At 39.3% G+C, this 14,773-nt stretch overlaps 2 protein-coding genes across 3 annotated transcripts in view; one reads left to right on the top strand and one right to left on the bottom strand.

Moving 5' to 3' along the window:
* The window catches only part of LOC139116693 (uncharacterized), a 559,130-nt gene that overhangs the window by 251,657 nt on the left and 292,700 nt on the right, over nt 1–14,773 (bottom strand). The window lies entirely within an intron of this gene.
* The window catches only part of LOC139116686 (macrophage mannose receptor 1-like), a 31,567-nt gene continuing 22,063 nt past the window's right edge, over nt 5,270–14,773 (top strand). The window contains exons 1-3 of one of the 2 annotated variants that reach the window (XM_070679272.1): nt 5,270–5,399; nt 8,953–9,035; nt 13,816–13,958. In XM_070679272.1, the coding sequence (XP_070535373.1) occupies nt 5,273–5,399; nt 8,953–9,035; nt 13,816–13,958 (353 nt within the window). In that variant the 5' untranslated portion in view covers nt 5,270–5,272. Of the gene's footprint in view, nt 5,400–8,952; nt 9,036–10,075; nt 10,223–13,815; nt 13,959–14,773 lie in introns of those variants that run through there. The other variant, XM_070679273.1, reaches the window with a different exon arrangement.

The raw sequence follows: 14,773 nt of genomic DNA, 5'->3' as shown, positions 1-14,773 counted from the left end.
TACAAGGTTCAAAACATGACTAATTGAATTCAAGGTCGTGTGGTCATAGAGGACAGTGACCTTGAGAATGTTCTAGACTAATCAAACTCAGGTCATGAGTGTGGGGGGAGGAATGATCAACATAACATTACATACTTGTTAAATAACTATATCATAACTATGATCATATTTTTCCTCGTGTACTGTTCCCAGCATCGTGAAGTGGGAATTAGATGTCAATGACGTATTTCCATTGTTTTACAACCGCTCAAATTTAAGTGTCATTGACGCTAATACAACCAACGTCCCTCACAACGAAGTGCTTGCAATATAGAGGTAAATTTCTATTGTTCACTGACCTTTATACATACTTCGGGATTACAAAATAATATTCAAAGGAAAATTTTCAGTCAGTAACAATTGGTTCCTTTGAAATAACTTTCCCACGGAATCCCGGGAAAACGCACCCCACTAGAAATTTGGTTCGAGACACATGTAAGCTTAGGACAGGTCGAAAATCACCATTTCGGCGATGTCGAAGAATGATAGGTAAGTTAGAGCTCCTATGCGATAGTGTATATTTAGTGATAGTTCGCACCATGCCTATTTTCTCGTTGTCGGTAGTGAATTAGACGTTGTTTTCATGAGTTGAAATATGTGTGCGGGACCCGTAAGGTAGCCCAGCTAGTAGCATCTCCTGAGTATATTTGTCTATATAGGCAGAGTGATAGTTCGGGTCGACGTGCTGTTCTGACTTTCATTTTACATTGTATGTGTTATTTATTGCTTTATTTCAAACCAGCATACATATTTCAGTTATATTATTATTTACTTTACCGGTATATTTCGGTAACAAACAAACAAACAAACAAGCACACACAAACAGAAACACAGAGAAAACTGAGCTCCTGAATCACTGTCATAGAAATGTTTGTTGTTATATACACCCTGGGGTACTTAAAAAAACAGCGTTTCACTTATGCGCCAGTCAATGTAAACCCCCACCCCTCCCCACCTCGGGCGATACGGGACAAATGTGGGGTATTAGACCGTGTGTGCCATGAAACTGTGCCCGAGGGGATGAGGCAATTGCCTCGTTTTGATCCCCCTATTCCTTTGACGGACAGGCCCAGAAGATGTTCGTAGTTCGTAAATAACTACGCATGCGCACGTATGCAGGGCCTGAAAATTACCCTGATCCGAGGTCCCGGACCAGTGATTTTTTATCCCGAACCAGTACAAATTACCCCTAAAAAGTCCGCAGACCAGTACAAACGGGAGCCAATTTATTTTGCAAGGGAATTTCCAGTGTTTTTCCCAGATTGTGTTCTAGTGTCTTTTGACGAAAAATTAGAAACTACGTCCCCCCAAAATACCGAAGCTACTGAAACCATGGAGGTAGCAGAGACGCACTAAAGCCAGTTACACCATGGCTCCATGGTTACACTAAAACCAAGAGCCCATTGAGAGACTACATCTTCTAGCTACAAAATTACAATAATTATTGCATCTTTAAGTCAACCAAACATTTAAAATTTAGTCTATTTCTTTCATCACAACGTTAACTCTAAAGGAAAATCAGTTACTCTATTACAGTTTGCGATTCATGATATGAGCCAGGCGATGTGCGTCCACTAGCCACTGCACTGCAAAAATCAAATGACGGGCCACATACTCATTTTACATGTAAAATTTAATGTGGTAAAAACCAGACCATAGCCTCAGCTAAAAATATCAGCAACCCCAAAATTGTGTGAAAATATTATATCTCTGTCTATCAAAGTAGTATTTTGCGGTAAATTCTCTGGAAGGAGTCTCATTACGACTTTCCGATCGTCCGTAGCAAGCAACTTCTGAATTTAGAAGGTCACCATACTGAATTCCTTATATAGTCAAGACTCCCCTAGCTCGATTGTAGTTGACCTTAACAAGAACCGCCTAGCTTGTCAAAAGAGCGTTTATGGCAATTTGCTATTGGACATGGAAAAGAAGTTCCTCTCAGATATTTGGTGTTTTCAACCTATTTTTTACAATTTAAATGGAAAAGAATCAACCGCTGGGCAATTATAAAAATGAAGTGAACTTTATAGCAATAGTAAAAAACATGTTAAGTGTGTGTACAAGAACTTGAGAAATCTACCAAGTAAATGTTTATGCAGTGTGTCTGTATTACAAAGATTGGCAGTTTATGCTGTATGTAAATCCCAAGCAAATCTGATAGAAATGCATACATAACATGAGTATGAGAAATGAATCATTCTTGTATTGTTATGCAAATTTTTGAGGACCAGTGGATTTTACCTTGGGACCAGTGAAAAAAAACAGGTCACTGGTCCTGGGACCAGTGGGAAAAAACAGAAATTTCCAGGCCCTGGTAATGGTATGTTGTTGTTCAGAGCGGTAGCATGGCGGAAGGTGGCTGTCAAGGCCATGTGGGCCGGTAAGCAGCTTTTCGACAGGCTATTGATGAACGCGATGCAGCAATATTCAGAGGTGTGTATGACAGTATATTTGTGATTGATGGCTGAAATATCGATAACCAAATAAATGATTTTAATCCGCCGTGTATTCTTATTTTTTGGAAAATTGAACATACCATACGCAAAATTTCCCACATTTTCCCACGTGAGCGTGACATTTCGGACATTCGCGATGCGTCGACATGATCCAGCACTAAAAAGACCTCCGGGTCAACTCTATTTTTGATAAAACTTAAAGGGACAAATTCAGCGATTTTTCGTGAATTTTGTTTGATGCGAGATACTACTTATTTTGTTTGACATGTTGAAAGATACTGAATGAATGAGTGACCATACATATATTTGACCCTGGTTTTATACAAATTAAGTAAAACCATCGCGAAAACGAATTAATGGTCATGACCATTAATTCATTTTCGCGATGGTTGTCTAAAACCGGGGTCGAATATAAGCATGGTCAGCCATTCATTCGGTATCTTTCGACACGTCAAACAATATAAGTAGTAATGTCACATCAAACAAAATCCATGAAAAAATGGCCGACTTTGTCCCTTTAAATTGCTCATGTATTTGGAAAACATGTTCGGTCACGACGGGATTCCCTTTTATGTCCGCTAAATGTATTATCAAATTTATTCATGATGACCCATATAGCTAGGGAAACAGTTCTGTTTCATCAGTGTGATCATTCTGATCATCTGTTCTGTTGAGTTTTACACAGTATCTTTCTGCCGTGTTTTGTGATGAATAAACACGGACCATTGTGAATTTCCATTCCTCTGCTTGTTTTAAATCAGTGCATGACTGATGTAGAATGTGTCATTGTGCTTGTAACATGAGAGCGAGAAGACAAAACAGCTGCACTTGTGAGATTGGACATCATGTATCTTGTTCATCAGCTTTAATTAGTTTATTGAGGTGACATGTCTTGTGTGATACATCTGGTGTTTTGATCTAATTAAATCATTTGTTCCAGCCTGAAATATGTTTATGCCTGACACATACAAGCAACTAGACTGACAAATATTGTAAATTCTTGCTCCAAAATAGGTGAATTACGTGACAGTGACACCTCAACACTTTTATCTGGTCACAGTATAAGTGGCTGAAAAACAAATGCGAAAAGTATGTTATTTTCTTGGATCAGGTTATAGACATTTGTGAACAGCATAAATGTCACAAAACCCTGATTTAAATGATAAAAATTGTTCTAAAGTTGAACATGAACTTTTTATATTGATGCACGTTGTTGCGACCAAAGAGTGGTTGTGTGTAGGAATTTACAAATTCCCCACTCCCATATGTGGGGGATTTACTTGGTTTAGGTGGGGATTTTCCAGATTGTCTTGCCCCAGGGGTGGGGCATTTGGCAGATTTACAGGACTAATTTCCAAACCCCCACTATACCCCGGGGTGGGGGTGGGGGTTTACATTGACTGGCGCATTACTTTCTCTAGTGTGACTCTGCAATGCTTGTTTACATAACGATTGAAGCAAAACCTCACTCTCGGCCAACCGTTATGTGGTCGTACATAATTTGGGTCAAGTCGCAAATTTGTGTCTATTCTGAACCCAGACCAGACACAAATTAGACAGCCTAAGGGTTGTCATAGAGCGTAAACATAATTTTTTAAAACCAGGGTCACCGCAGTGGCCGACCTAAAGTCTATATTTAGTAACAAACCAAGCGATCAGCGCTATTTTAGCAGTCGTCGAATTCGCAATTTGATCGTCGAACCAATATTTGGACCATGGTTACTAGGGTCGTAAAAAGGAGGTTGTCTAGTCGCTGTAACTAAAACTATATCCAATGTATCAGAAATACGACAAAAATCAGTATGTCTTGTTTTGATATACGCCTATACTATGACGTACAAGTACTTATCCTACAGAAATTCACCAAATATGCTAATAAACTGATAATATGTTTATCATACGTAGGTGCTTCAAATAAAGTACCTTGTTTGCCGTCCGCGAGATGGTAGGTTTTCAGAGAAACTTAAGAAAGCAATTAATGTAAACACCATCACAAATAAAAATATTATATTTCAAAAGAAACCAAATAAAAAATAGCTAGTGTTAATACACTTGCATTTTCTGTCTATGTTTGTTTTTTCCCCTAGCTGGTTGGTAGGTTTTTAAAAAGGTTCGAGGACGGCTAACAAAAACATTTTTAAATGGCCTTCCCGAAAACACAGCATTTCAACTCACGTATGATCAATGTACTTCAGAAAACAGACAAGCACATTAAATTTAGCCTTCATAATGGCTTTTTAAAAATATGGGAACATGTTTTACATTTTTATTCCTGACAAGCGAATTTAAATGGTGAAAAATAGTCTCTATAAATTTATAGGCTGTGGGCATCAAGTGGCAGTATATTTTTTCCTTGTTTAAAAGAAATCAAAATATTTTCAGACGATCCTAAAACCCCCATAATTTTCATTTCAACCTTCTACGACCCCAAAATTTCAAGTCCCGCTAAGCCAGTTCCTGCTGCCTTGATTTGTGAACACAGTTCTCATAAAGCACCTTTGAACAGTGTCAAATTGCATACTGGTGTTTTTACGTGCTTTGACTTGATGTCACATTTCCTATTCACCAGATTCAGATTTCGGCCATAAGAGCCACAGTAGCCATGGCAACCCATGATTTAGCGATATATGTTGTCCGTCGCTTCTTTCTTCATAAGTTGTGTCAGCACAGGTTAGGGAACACCCATTTCCTCCGTTTAAAAATAAAGCAAGTGTCAGCGGATGCAGGAAACTGTTGCTGTTCAAAGATTAGACGATACGTTCATCCACGTGCAAGTGATGATCACCACTTCTCCGCATTTTAGTCAAGACACCCAATGCTTCTGTACCGCGTTATACATTATATTTGTTCTCAAACCGCAAAGGATGGAAATTGCTTTTGGATTCGTCACGGTTTACTTAAGCGGTAGGTAGATTGCAAATAATTGATTTTATATGATCTAGCTCTGCGTACGGTGCTGGGTGTTCCCGGCGTTATACTGCCTCCATAAGGCCGGGAACAAACAGCATCGTACGCAGGGCTACATAGGATCCAGCAGAATTTGTGACATCACGGTGAGGGGGAGGGGGCCTATATGCGTGTAAAGTTAAGTATAAAGTTAAGTATAAGGATGTATCAACCAGATTACGTTAAACATTTTACGATCGCATTTATCAGACACTGAAAGTGAATAGTATTCTCGCAAGTCAAGGAAAGGTTGACAGTTTTTAAGGAAATCGCTGAGAAAATCTGCAAATTTTGTAAATGTCCAAGAGTCCGCCGGAGGAAAGGTTTCGTCGTGATAATTTAAGGTTGTATGCGTCTCGAAGGTGAAAGACTGATATTTGCTAAAATTTCTTTAATGAGACTTTTAGGTATTCTCTTGACAAATCAAGAATAAAAGAGATCAGGCGTCACGGTGTAAAGTTTGATCCGAGAGTATCAAATTTAATTTATAACATTTACAGATATTTCAAATTCAAAATTTCGATAAATAAGACAGTTAAAATTTTCTTACAAGGTCTTTAAAATCAGCCCCAACAAGCGGTAAACCATAACAGTATTAAAAAAATTAGAGTCCGTATGTGAGGCGCGTTCTATCATAAAGGTGTCTGAAATAATCATTGACATTGTCAGTTGGTACAACTCCTGAAGAGATAGTACTCTTTAAGCGTGTTTAGACATGTGGCTTCAGAAAATTGTTTGTTTTTGTTTGTTTGTTTATTTCACCACTGACGAAAAAATGAACATTTTGTAAAAATATACAATTCAGTGCAAATAAACAAAATGTATAAATATTTGTTACAATAATGTGTCTGAAATATCTGAAGTTGAGTGGTGAGGGCCATGAAGATAGTTCGGTAGAACTAATACAAGTTCATGGCCCCGGGAACATATTATCTCGTACAGTAAGATCTGATGGCAGTCCGTACAGCTGGTGATAAAACGAAAAGACATTCACAGATGTGATCGAAAAACTTGGAGTTGAAAAATGCAACTGTAGAAATACACAACATTTGAAACACTCGGATACAATAAATTACTGGTAAAGTTATATGAATCTTAATCGTCACTATGTAAAAGGTAGTGTTTGAGTTTTGTTTTGAATGCATGCCTTGTGGTGATCTGTTTGGGTGATGAGGGAAGGGAGTTCCAATGTGTAGCTGCCGAGTATCTGAATTGGTTTTGTGCCAGTGTGAGGCTATGCTGTGGAATAAGGTAGTCTCCCCTGCTAGATAATCGGGTGGGATAAGAGTGTGAAGGAATGTGGAGATATTGTTGAACATCACGGGGGTAACGGTTGGATTTTAAATCATGGATGAACATGCAACAAGCATACTTGCTAAGTTTGAAAATATTTAAGATGCCAAGCTGAGGAAAAAGTGGTTTAGTATGGGCTGTGAAATGTGAAAATGTGATGAGGCGGACCAGTTTCTTTTGCAAGCGAAAAAGCTAATTAATATGAGATGAATAAGTATTTCCCCAAATTTCAATGCAGTAACTGAGATGGGGAAGAATAAGTGTGTTGTAGAGAAGAATTAATATAGATCTGGGGACAAAATGACGAATATGTGATAGAATTCCGATTTTAGAGATGATTTTATTAGTTATGGTATTAATGTGAGAGTGCCAAGTTAAATGTGAATCAATCGATATTCCAAGGTAGGATGAAGACTCTGTAGCAATTTTCTGGGCGTTAACTCTAATTTTGGTGGGAACGTTGCCTTTGCACTCATTTTTGTTTATCAAGTTGTTTATGACTTGCCATGTTTTGTTAGTATTGCCGGCAACTGAGTTAAACTTGTCGGTATAATAATTACGCTTAGCAAGTCTCAGGAGCTTGGTGAGCAGATTCCTGTAGGTGTGATAGTGACGTATGCGCTCAGTGTTGCGTGGCTGACGTTTCGTGCGTGAAAATAGTAAGTGCTTGGTTCTGATTGATTTACGGAGACCACGTGATATCCAGGGTTTGTTCAATGTGCTGTGTGAATGTTGACGTTTTTTAGTAACAGGTGCATGTTTGGAGGCAACACTATAATACATAAAATCTGTCATACGCATTTTATCGGCCATCTTGGTGCGCTTTGGGTCTGGACTGGTCTCCGAGTCTGTTGTAGAGCTCAATTTCCCTTTCCTGTTTCTTCTTCTGGGCATTTGAGTTCACAGGCAGAGCCTATCTGACATCAGTTATGGGTTTGTGAAGCTAAAAGGCTTGTTGCTGACAAGCTATTCGTGAATTTTGGACGATTTGACGGAGCAGTGCATTCACCGTTTGTACTTGGTCTGCCAGGTGTCACGTCAACCTCGATAGCATTTGTTGTGATTCAGACGACAGAAGCCATCCAAGTTGCCCTGATTGCATATTTTATGAAAGAGTACGTAAACGTCGATTTTCAAATTAAACCTAACTTGCAGAACAGAAGACAATATACTGGTTTGCAAGCTATGTTGTTTGAAAGCCCAGCTGTCATCTCCTGATTTTGTTTGTAAATTTGTTTCATATTATGCAAAGAATTAGTCTGCCCGTTAATGCGGACATTGTAAAATCGATCCATTGGTGACCAAATATGGAGTCAAACAACGTCAACAGTCTGGTCGATTACATGATCACATCGCGTTTGTAATTTTAGGTCCGCGGAATTTAAGCTTGCTTTATTATAAAACCGAATGTGGAAGAAATATATATTTCGCGTCCACGTTTAGAGGGGATTTTCCATCTCTTTGAGTAAATGTATCCTTAACCGGTTTATAGATTTACGCGTATGACGTACCCACTCGCAGAAATGGAACAGTTCGACAAATTGCCAAATCGCAAATCTCTGACGGCGAAAGCAAACGAAGAGGGGAGGACAAGTCATGTGATGGAGGTACGGCAGATGGGAGCTTCTGGGGAGAGGCATAGTGAGTGGACAGAGTTCCTTTGCCGAAACTTACAGTTGCACTGTTTTCAACTATTTAGTTCCTATTCTAAAATACATCAGACTGGAATTCTACATGTAAACTATTTCAGCCACTAAAAGCCTCTTAAACTCGACAGGTCCCTGCTCCTGATACATAAATAGAAAACGCATACATACACATCATCTATTCATTGCTGTTCTCCGCCTATCTGTAAGTTCTATTATGTCTCGCTGGAGAGGAAAAAGAGCCAATGGCTACATTTAAGTTTTATCATAGATAGATAGATAGATAGATAGATAGATAGATAGATAGATAGATAGATAGATAGATAGATAGATAGATAGATTTAGCTCGGTTATTGAACCCATCTTTTTGAGATTGGGGATTTGGCCGAGCGGTTTTGTCTGTGGCTTCTCCGCTAGGTGGCTGGGTACCGTACGTTGTGAGTTCGAACCCTGTTGAAAACACCATACATAAATACATACAAGAACTGATAAACGGACAGACAGAATGCATATATACATGCTTACCTATGAGGGACCTTTAAAATAGTGTATCTGACCATTTTTTCCATCAGTGTACCTGCTCCTTTGTCAATTTTCCGGAGGGTCTGCAGATTGTCCCACTGGATGGATTGAGTCTGAAAGTAACTGCTTCAAGGTAGGTAAACGAAATACCGGCTTACCCTGTAGACTGAATTTCACCAAGGCAAATGTTGGTTTTATCTATACTGGTTTTGTACAGGAAGTGTTTATGAGAGACTGGGCCAAGTTCTGTACGACACACGTAAGTTAACATGGAAAGATTAATCAGAGTAGGCCTATCAATGAAATGCTTTCTTAAAATATCATACCATATATTGATGGTAACAATATATTGATGGTGAAAAGACTCCGATTTGATTGGTCGAGACGTGAAAATAACCGTGCTATATTCGCAATATAGCACAGTTGGAACAGGAACGAGCTCTCAGCTAGAGAAAAGTTCCCTTTTGACTTTACACCAGAATTTATATCTGATATTATGATATTTAGAGGTTATTACCCATTATCATATACCCATGCCCATATTACTTCATCCTAGTGACTTTCACCGTAAAATATCAGCCGCGATATTTCACGGTAAACGTAAAGTATGCACGATAACGTCATCGGTTTTGGCGTTTTTCCCGAACTACATTAGCAGTTTGTTGGGAAATAACGTAAACAAGCAAAATGGCTGCCGCTCTCTCCGCCTGCGAAGCGATGTTGCCGACGTAAAAAATTGAAGGGCTTCGAGGAACACGGGTATTTCTGGTTGCCAAATGCCGAAATGATATGTCGAGTTTTGTAATAGTTTCCTATGGTTTTCCAGTTAAAGTTGTCGTATTTTGGCCAAGCTCCAGAAAATATTCTTCTTCGCACGGCGACGGCACTGTGCACGCTAAAGCTACCCTCGAACAGGTAGTGAGCGCGTGGCGTGACGGCAATGTCAAGCGCAACGACTGTTGACATGGCAACTCTACAGGTAAACAATGAAAATGGCGGTCACCTCTGCGCGAGCTCCGTGCCGCACGATCGAGCGCGATCGAAATCAGGATAGACTTAAAGCTGAGGACAGTTTTTGATCGGTTACATTTGTGTAATAGCATATTGCACCTTAAAAGGTTCCTCCTTTATGACGATTTTTGTATCCTGGTGTCTTTTTTCTTGGGGTTCATCGAGATATGGAGGACTTGCAGCGATGTCGCGCGTGATGTTTACTTCGTCGTATAGGCAACTCTATGGATGAAGCCTGTTCACAGAAATATTCCGATCCGATATGATTGTCCCACTGGATGGATTGAGTCTGAAAGTAACTGCTTCAAGGTAGGTAAACGAAATACCGGCTTACCAGGTAGACTGAATTTCACCAAGGCAAATGTTGGTTTTATCTTTGCTGGTGTTGTACAGAAAGTGTTTATGAGAGACTTGGCCAAGGTCTATACGACATACGAAGTTAACATGGAAAGATTAATCAGAGTAGGCCTATCAATGAAATGCTTTCTTAAAATATCATACCATATATTGATGGTAACAATATATTGATGGTGAAAAGACTCCGATTTGATTGGTCGAGACGTGAAAATAACCGTGCTATATTCGCAATATAGCACAGTTGGAACAGGAACGAGCTCTCAGCTAGAGAAAAGTTCCCTTTTGACTTTACACCAGAATTTCAATCTGATATTATGATATTTAGAGGTTATTACCCATTATCATATACCCATGCCCATATTACTTCATCCTAGTGACTTTCACCGTAAAATATCAGCCGTGATATTTCACGGTAAACGTAAAGATATGCACGATAAACGTCATCGGTCTTGGCGTTTTCCCGAACAACATTAGCAGTTTGTTGGTAAATAACGTAAACAAACAAAATGGCTGCCGCTCTCCGCCTGCGAAGCGATGTTGCCGACGTAAAAAATTGAAGGGCTTCGAGGAACACGGGTATTTCTGGTTGCCAAATGCCGAAATGATATGTCGAGTTTTGTAATGTTTTCCTATGGTTTTCCTGTTAAAGTTGTCGTATTTTTGGCCAAGCTCTAGAAAATATTCTTCTTCGCACGGCGCCGGCACTGTGCACGCTAAAGCTACCCTCGAACAGGTAGTGAGCGCGTGGCGTGACGGCAATGTCAAGCGCAACGACTGTTGACATGGCAACTCTACAGGTAAACAATGAAAATGGCGGTCACCTCTGCGCGAGCTCCGTGCCGCACGATCGAGCGCGATCGAAATCAGGATAGACTTAAAGCTGAGGACAGTTTTTGATCGGTTACATTTGTGTAATAGCATATTGCACCTTAAAAGGTTCCTCCTTTATGACGATTTTTGTATCCTGGTGTCTTTTTTCTTGGGGTTCATCGAGATATGGAGGACTTGCAGCGATGTCGCGCGTGATCTTTACTTCGTCGTATACTTTATGGATGAAGCCCGTTCACAGAAATATTCCGATCCGATATTTATGCGCAAGGCGTAATAAATTAATGCCTCAAAATTTAAGGTTTTACGTACTATTAGTAAAATTATGGGCATGGGTAGGCCTATATGATAAATCGGTTATTACCCAATATCGCCTGTTCCTTGTGTCGTATCAGCATTCGTGTCATTTGTGCTGCGTCAGACACGAGACGCAAACCGTTCCAAAATCTCATGGTATACCACTGATGGGTGCCGTTTATATTCGTATTATTACATTTAGTGTACAGGACACTTTTGGGGATTTAAAGTCAACAGTACGGGACATTCAAGGCGTTTAGATCTCATATCTCAATTACCGCTAAGGCTGCATTCACAAACACCTCTTGGGGGAGGGAGATTCTAAATTAATAATTCGCAGACTCTTTTAAAACCCCCCTATAAACACAGAATGCGTTCAAGCCTCCCTTCTGCTTTGCTATAATTTTGAAGGCCCCCCCCCCCACAAAGGTCAAAGGAAGGCGAAATGTGGTCGATGTAGTGCTTCGTCCAAAAATATCATATCATAAAACAAAGGAGTTTATTTGGCAGACTATTGACAATTTTCCTCTTAAAAACAAGCTATATCTCAACATATATACGTGTTTGATGATAAATGTTAATGTAGGCCTACTACGCTTGAAGTAGCAGGTAAAAGGTGCATGTGCGTAATCATTTTTTGGATTTCCTCGATAAAGTTGATTCACTATACAGGGTAGGCCACTCTATGAGAAAACTATGAACAGTTTTTTAGTCCTCACGGACGTAGTCTGAAGGGACTTGTGGGTTCGATCATACGTCAGTGCGTCCTTCTGTCAGTGCGTTCGCGTCTCCATCACCAAGCATTGCTCAGACAAGAACATGAACCTATGTCATACATATGCATGTCTATTGCTTTCATAATGCGATGAAATATGGCTGCCAGTCGGCCATTTTATAACATTTTTTCATGTCTTTAGCCGTAACGTGGAAATATTTCAACCAACATCATTCAATTTTGTTAAAAGGAGATTGACCTATGCATGTGCACATCGATTTCTTTTATGATACTATCAAATAAGGCTGCACCATTTTGTGTCCGGAGCCGTAACTCAGACATAGTTCAACCAATATCATTCAAAGTTTATGCAAAGATATTGACAATGTCATATACATGCACGTCGATTCGTTTCACGATATGGTCGAATATGGCCGCCTAGCGGCCATTTACACTGTAATAATAATATTATATTTATTCATTTAAAGCGCACTACACATACGTCTCAGTGCGCTTTACACATTTAAAATTGATAAAATACCAGCAAAGCATAACAAACTAAAATGTAAAAACAATCAAATTAGGCTAAAAACGTGCATGGTTAAAAATGATGAAAATTTCTACAGAGTAAAAACAGTCAAACTACAAAAAACATTAAAATTCTACAGAGTAAGTACCAGAAAACGTTAAAATAAACAAGCATAAACCATGTCCGTTTGGATCCAGCTGTAATAATGATTTTTTTATGTCCAGAGCCGTGACTCAGACTTATTTCAACTAAGATCATTTAAAGACGGCACAAGGACACTGACAAATGTTATACATATGCATGTCGATTTGTTTCACGATACGATCCAATATAGCCGTCTGACGGCCATTTTGTAATGATTTTTCTATGTCTGGAGCCGTAACTTTAACGGATTTTATTCAAAGTTGGTTCAAGGACATTGACCTATGTCATACATGTGCACATCAATTTGTTTTGTTTTTTATGATACGATCCAGTGTGGCCGCCCGATTTATGTGGCCGCCTGATTTCATTTAAAGGGGACATTAGGTGTACCTTTTGGCCAATAGGCTATGTTTTGTTCTGTGTATGAACTGCAGTTTCTTGTTCTACTCCCACAGATTGCTAGAATAACAAAATTCTGTTTGGCAAATAATCTGTATATGCAAGACCATTATCATTGTTATTGATGACAAATAAATTCTAGTCCGGACTTGAATTCAATTTTTAACAACAGAAATGCTGACTATACACATATAATATGGCTGTGCTGGACTTTCATCACGTTTCGGGGAGTAGAACAAGAAACTGCAGTGGATACACAGAACAAAACCACCCCAAATTAGCCAAACGTTACACTTTAAATTGACAACCGTATACATATTTCATATCAATCAGAGACAGTTTTGTTTCGAGTCCTCCCTTTAGGTCCCCCAATCCTTTCAAGTGCCCCCATGTTCCCTTGATATTTTCAAGTTCCCGCCCTGTCAATTCTCCCACCACCTCCAGAGGTGTTTGTGAATGCAACCTAACGTTAATTATCGGTAGTAGGTATGTTATTGGAATCAGCCACATTCATGCTACTTAAGGTTCCTGTTAAGTAAAATCTCGCTGAAATATTTCTCATTTTATATCAATTAGCTCTTTCGACATCGCATCCAGCAATTAGCCCGCAATATGAAACCGCTTTAATTACAGGTGTTTAACGCTGATGATAATCGAAAGCGAAGCTTAAACTGGCATGGTTCGTCAGAGTACTGTCGAAAGATGAACGCTAACCTTGCCAGTTTTAGTAGCCTAGACCAAGAAATGTCCGTCTTCAGGGAAGCTAAGGTAGCTCGGTGAGTGCTGGTTTACATTTGATGGCTTTGATGAGGAGAAGTTTATCAGAATGTAGCAAATAGATTACACTTTAATTTTCTGCCTGTGTTATGTGTTATGCATGTAGGAATTACCGATATAGCATGATCGCCAGTACTCTCTTTTAATTCTTTGCCATCGTTTTAGAGAGAAAAAAATTGCGATAATTAGTGGCTATTGCTACTTTGTTGATCCATCTTGCCTTAATTCTCATAGCGGGCCACGTCAAAGGAGTCGAAGACAAGTATGATGACGTGTGCAATGCGGCCTGCAAGTAATAGGTAATGACGGACAAACAAATCACAGAGCAACAAAGAGTTACGTGACCCACATTGTATCATATGCCCTCTTCAAACTAAGTTAAAAAGTTTACACGAAAATAAAGAGCGAACAAGCTTAACGAATCACATTTATGCAGCAGCATACTATTTACGATCTTGATATGAAATATATTCACAACAATGGCGTACCCCGCACAAGCCACTAAAACGACTGGCTGATACAGTGTGTTCAACAATCCCATCAGTTGGTAGCGATTTTTCAAGCTCTTATCAATAGGCCAGGACAGTTAGTGTGCTAGTTTTACTTTCCGGGTGTAACTTTGCGGATCAGTTAAAACATGAATTTGGGACACATGTTTATAAATTGACCCCACAATTCCCCTCGATTCAATATCTCAGGAAGAGTATATGTGCATCCTGTCAGCTGTAGCTTTTACGTTTGTTTTCTTGCACAGTAACATATACAGTAACATGTACTTTGAGTACGCTAACCGAGGAAGTTATTCGGATATGAA

Source organism: Ptychodera flava, chromosome 18, assembly GCF_041260155.1.
Source record: "Ptychodera flava strain L36383 chromosome 18, AS_Pfla_20210202, whole genome shotgun sequence".
In the NCBI taxonomy this organism is placed as follows: domain Eukaryota; kingdom Metazoa; phylum Hemichordata; class Enteropneusta; family Ptychoderidae; genus Ptychodera; species Ptychodera flava.
Note: the sequence above shows the minus strand (reverse complement) of the source record. Positions and strands in the feature narration are given on the sequence as shown.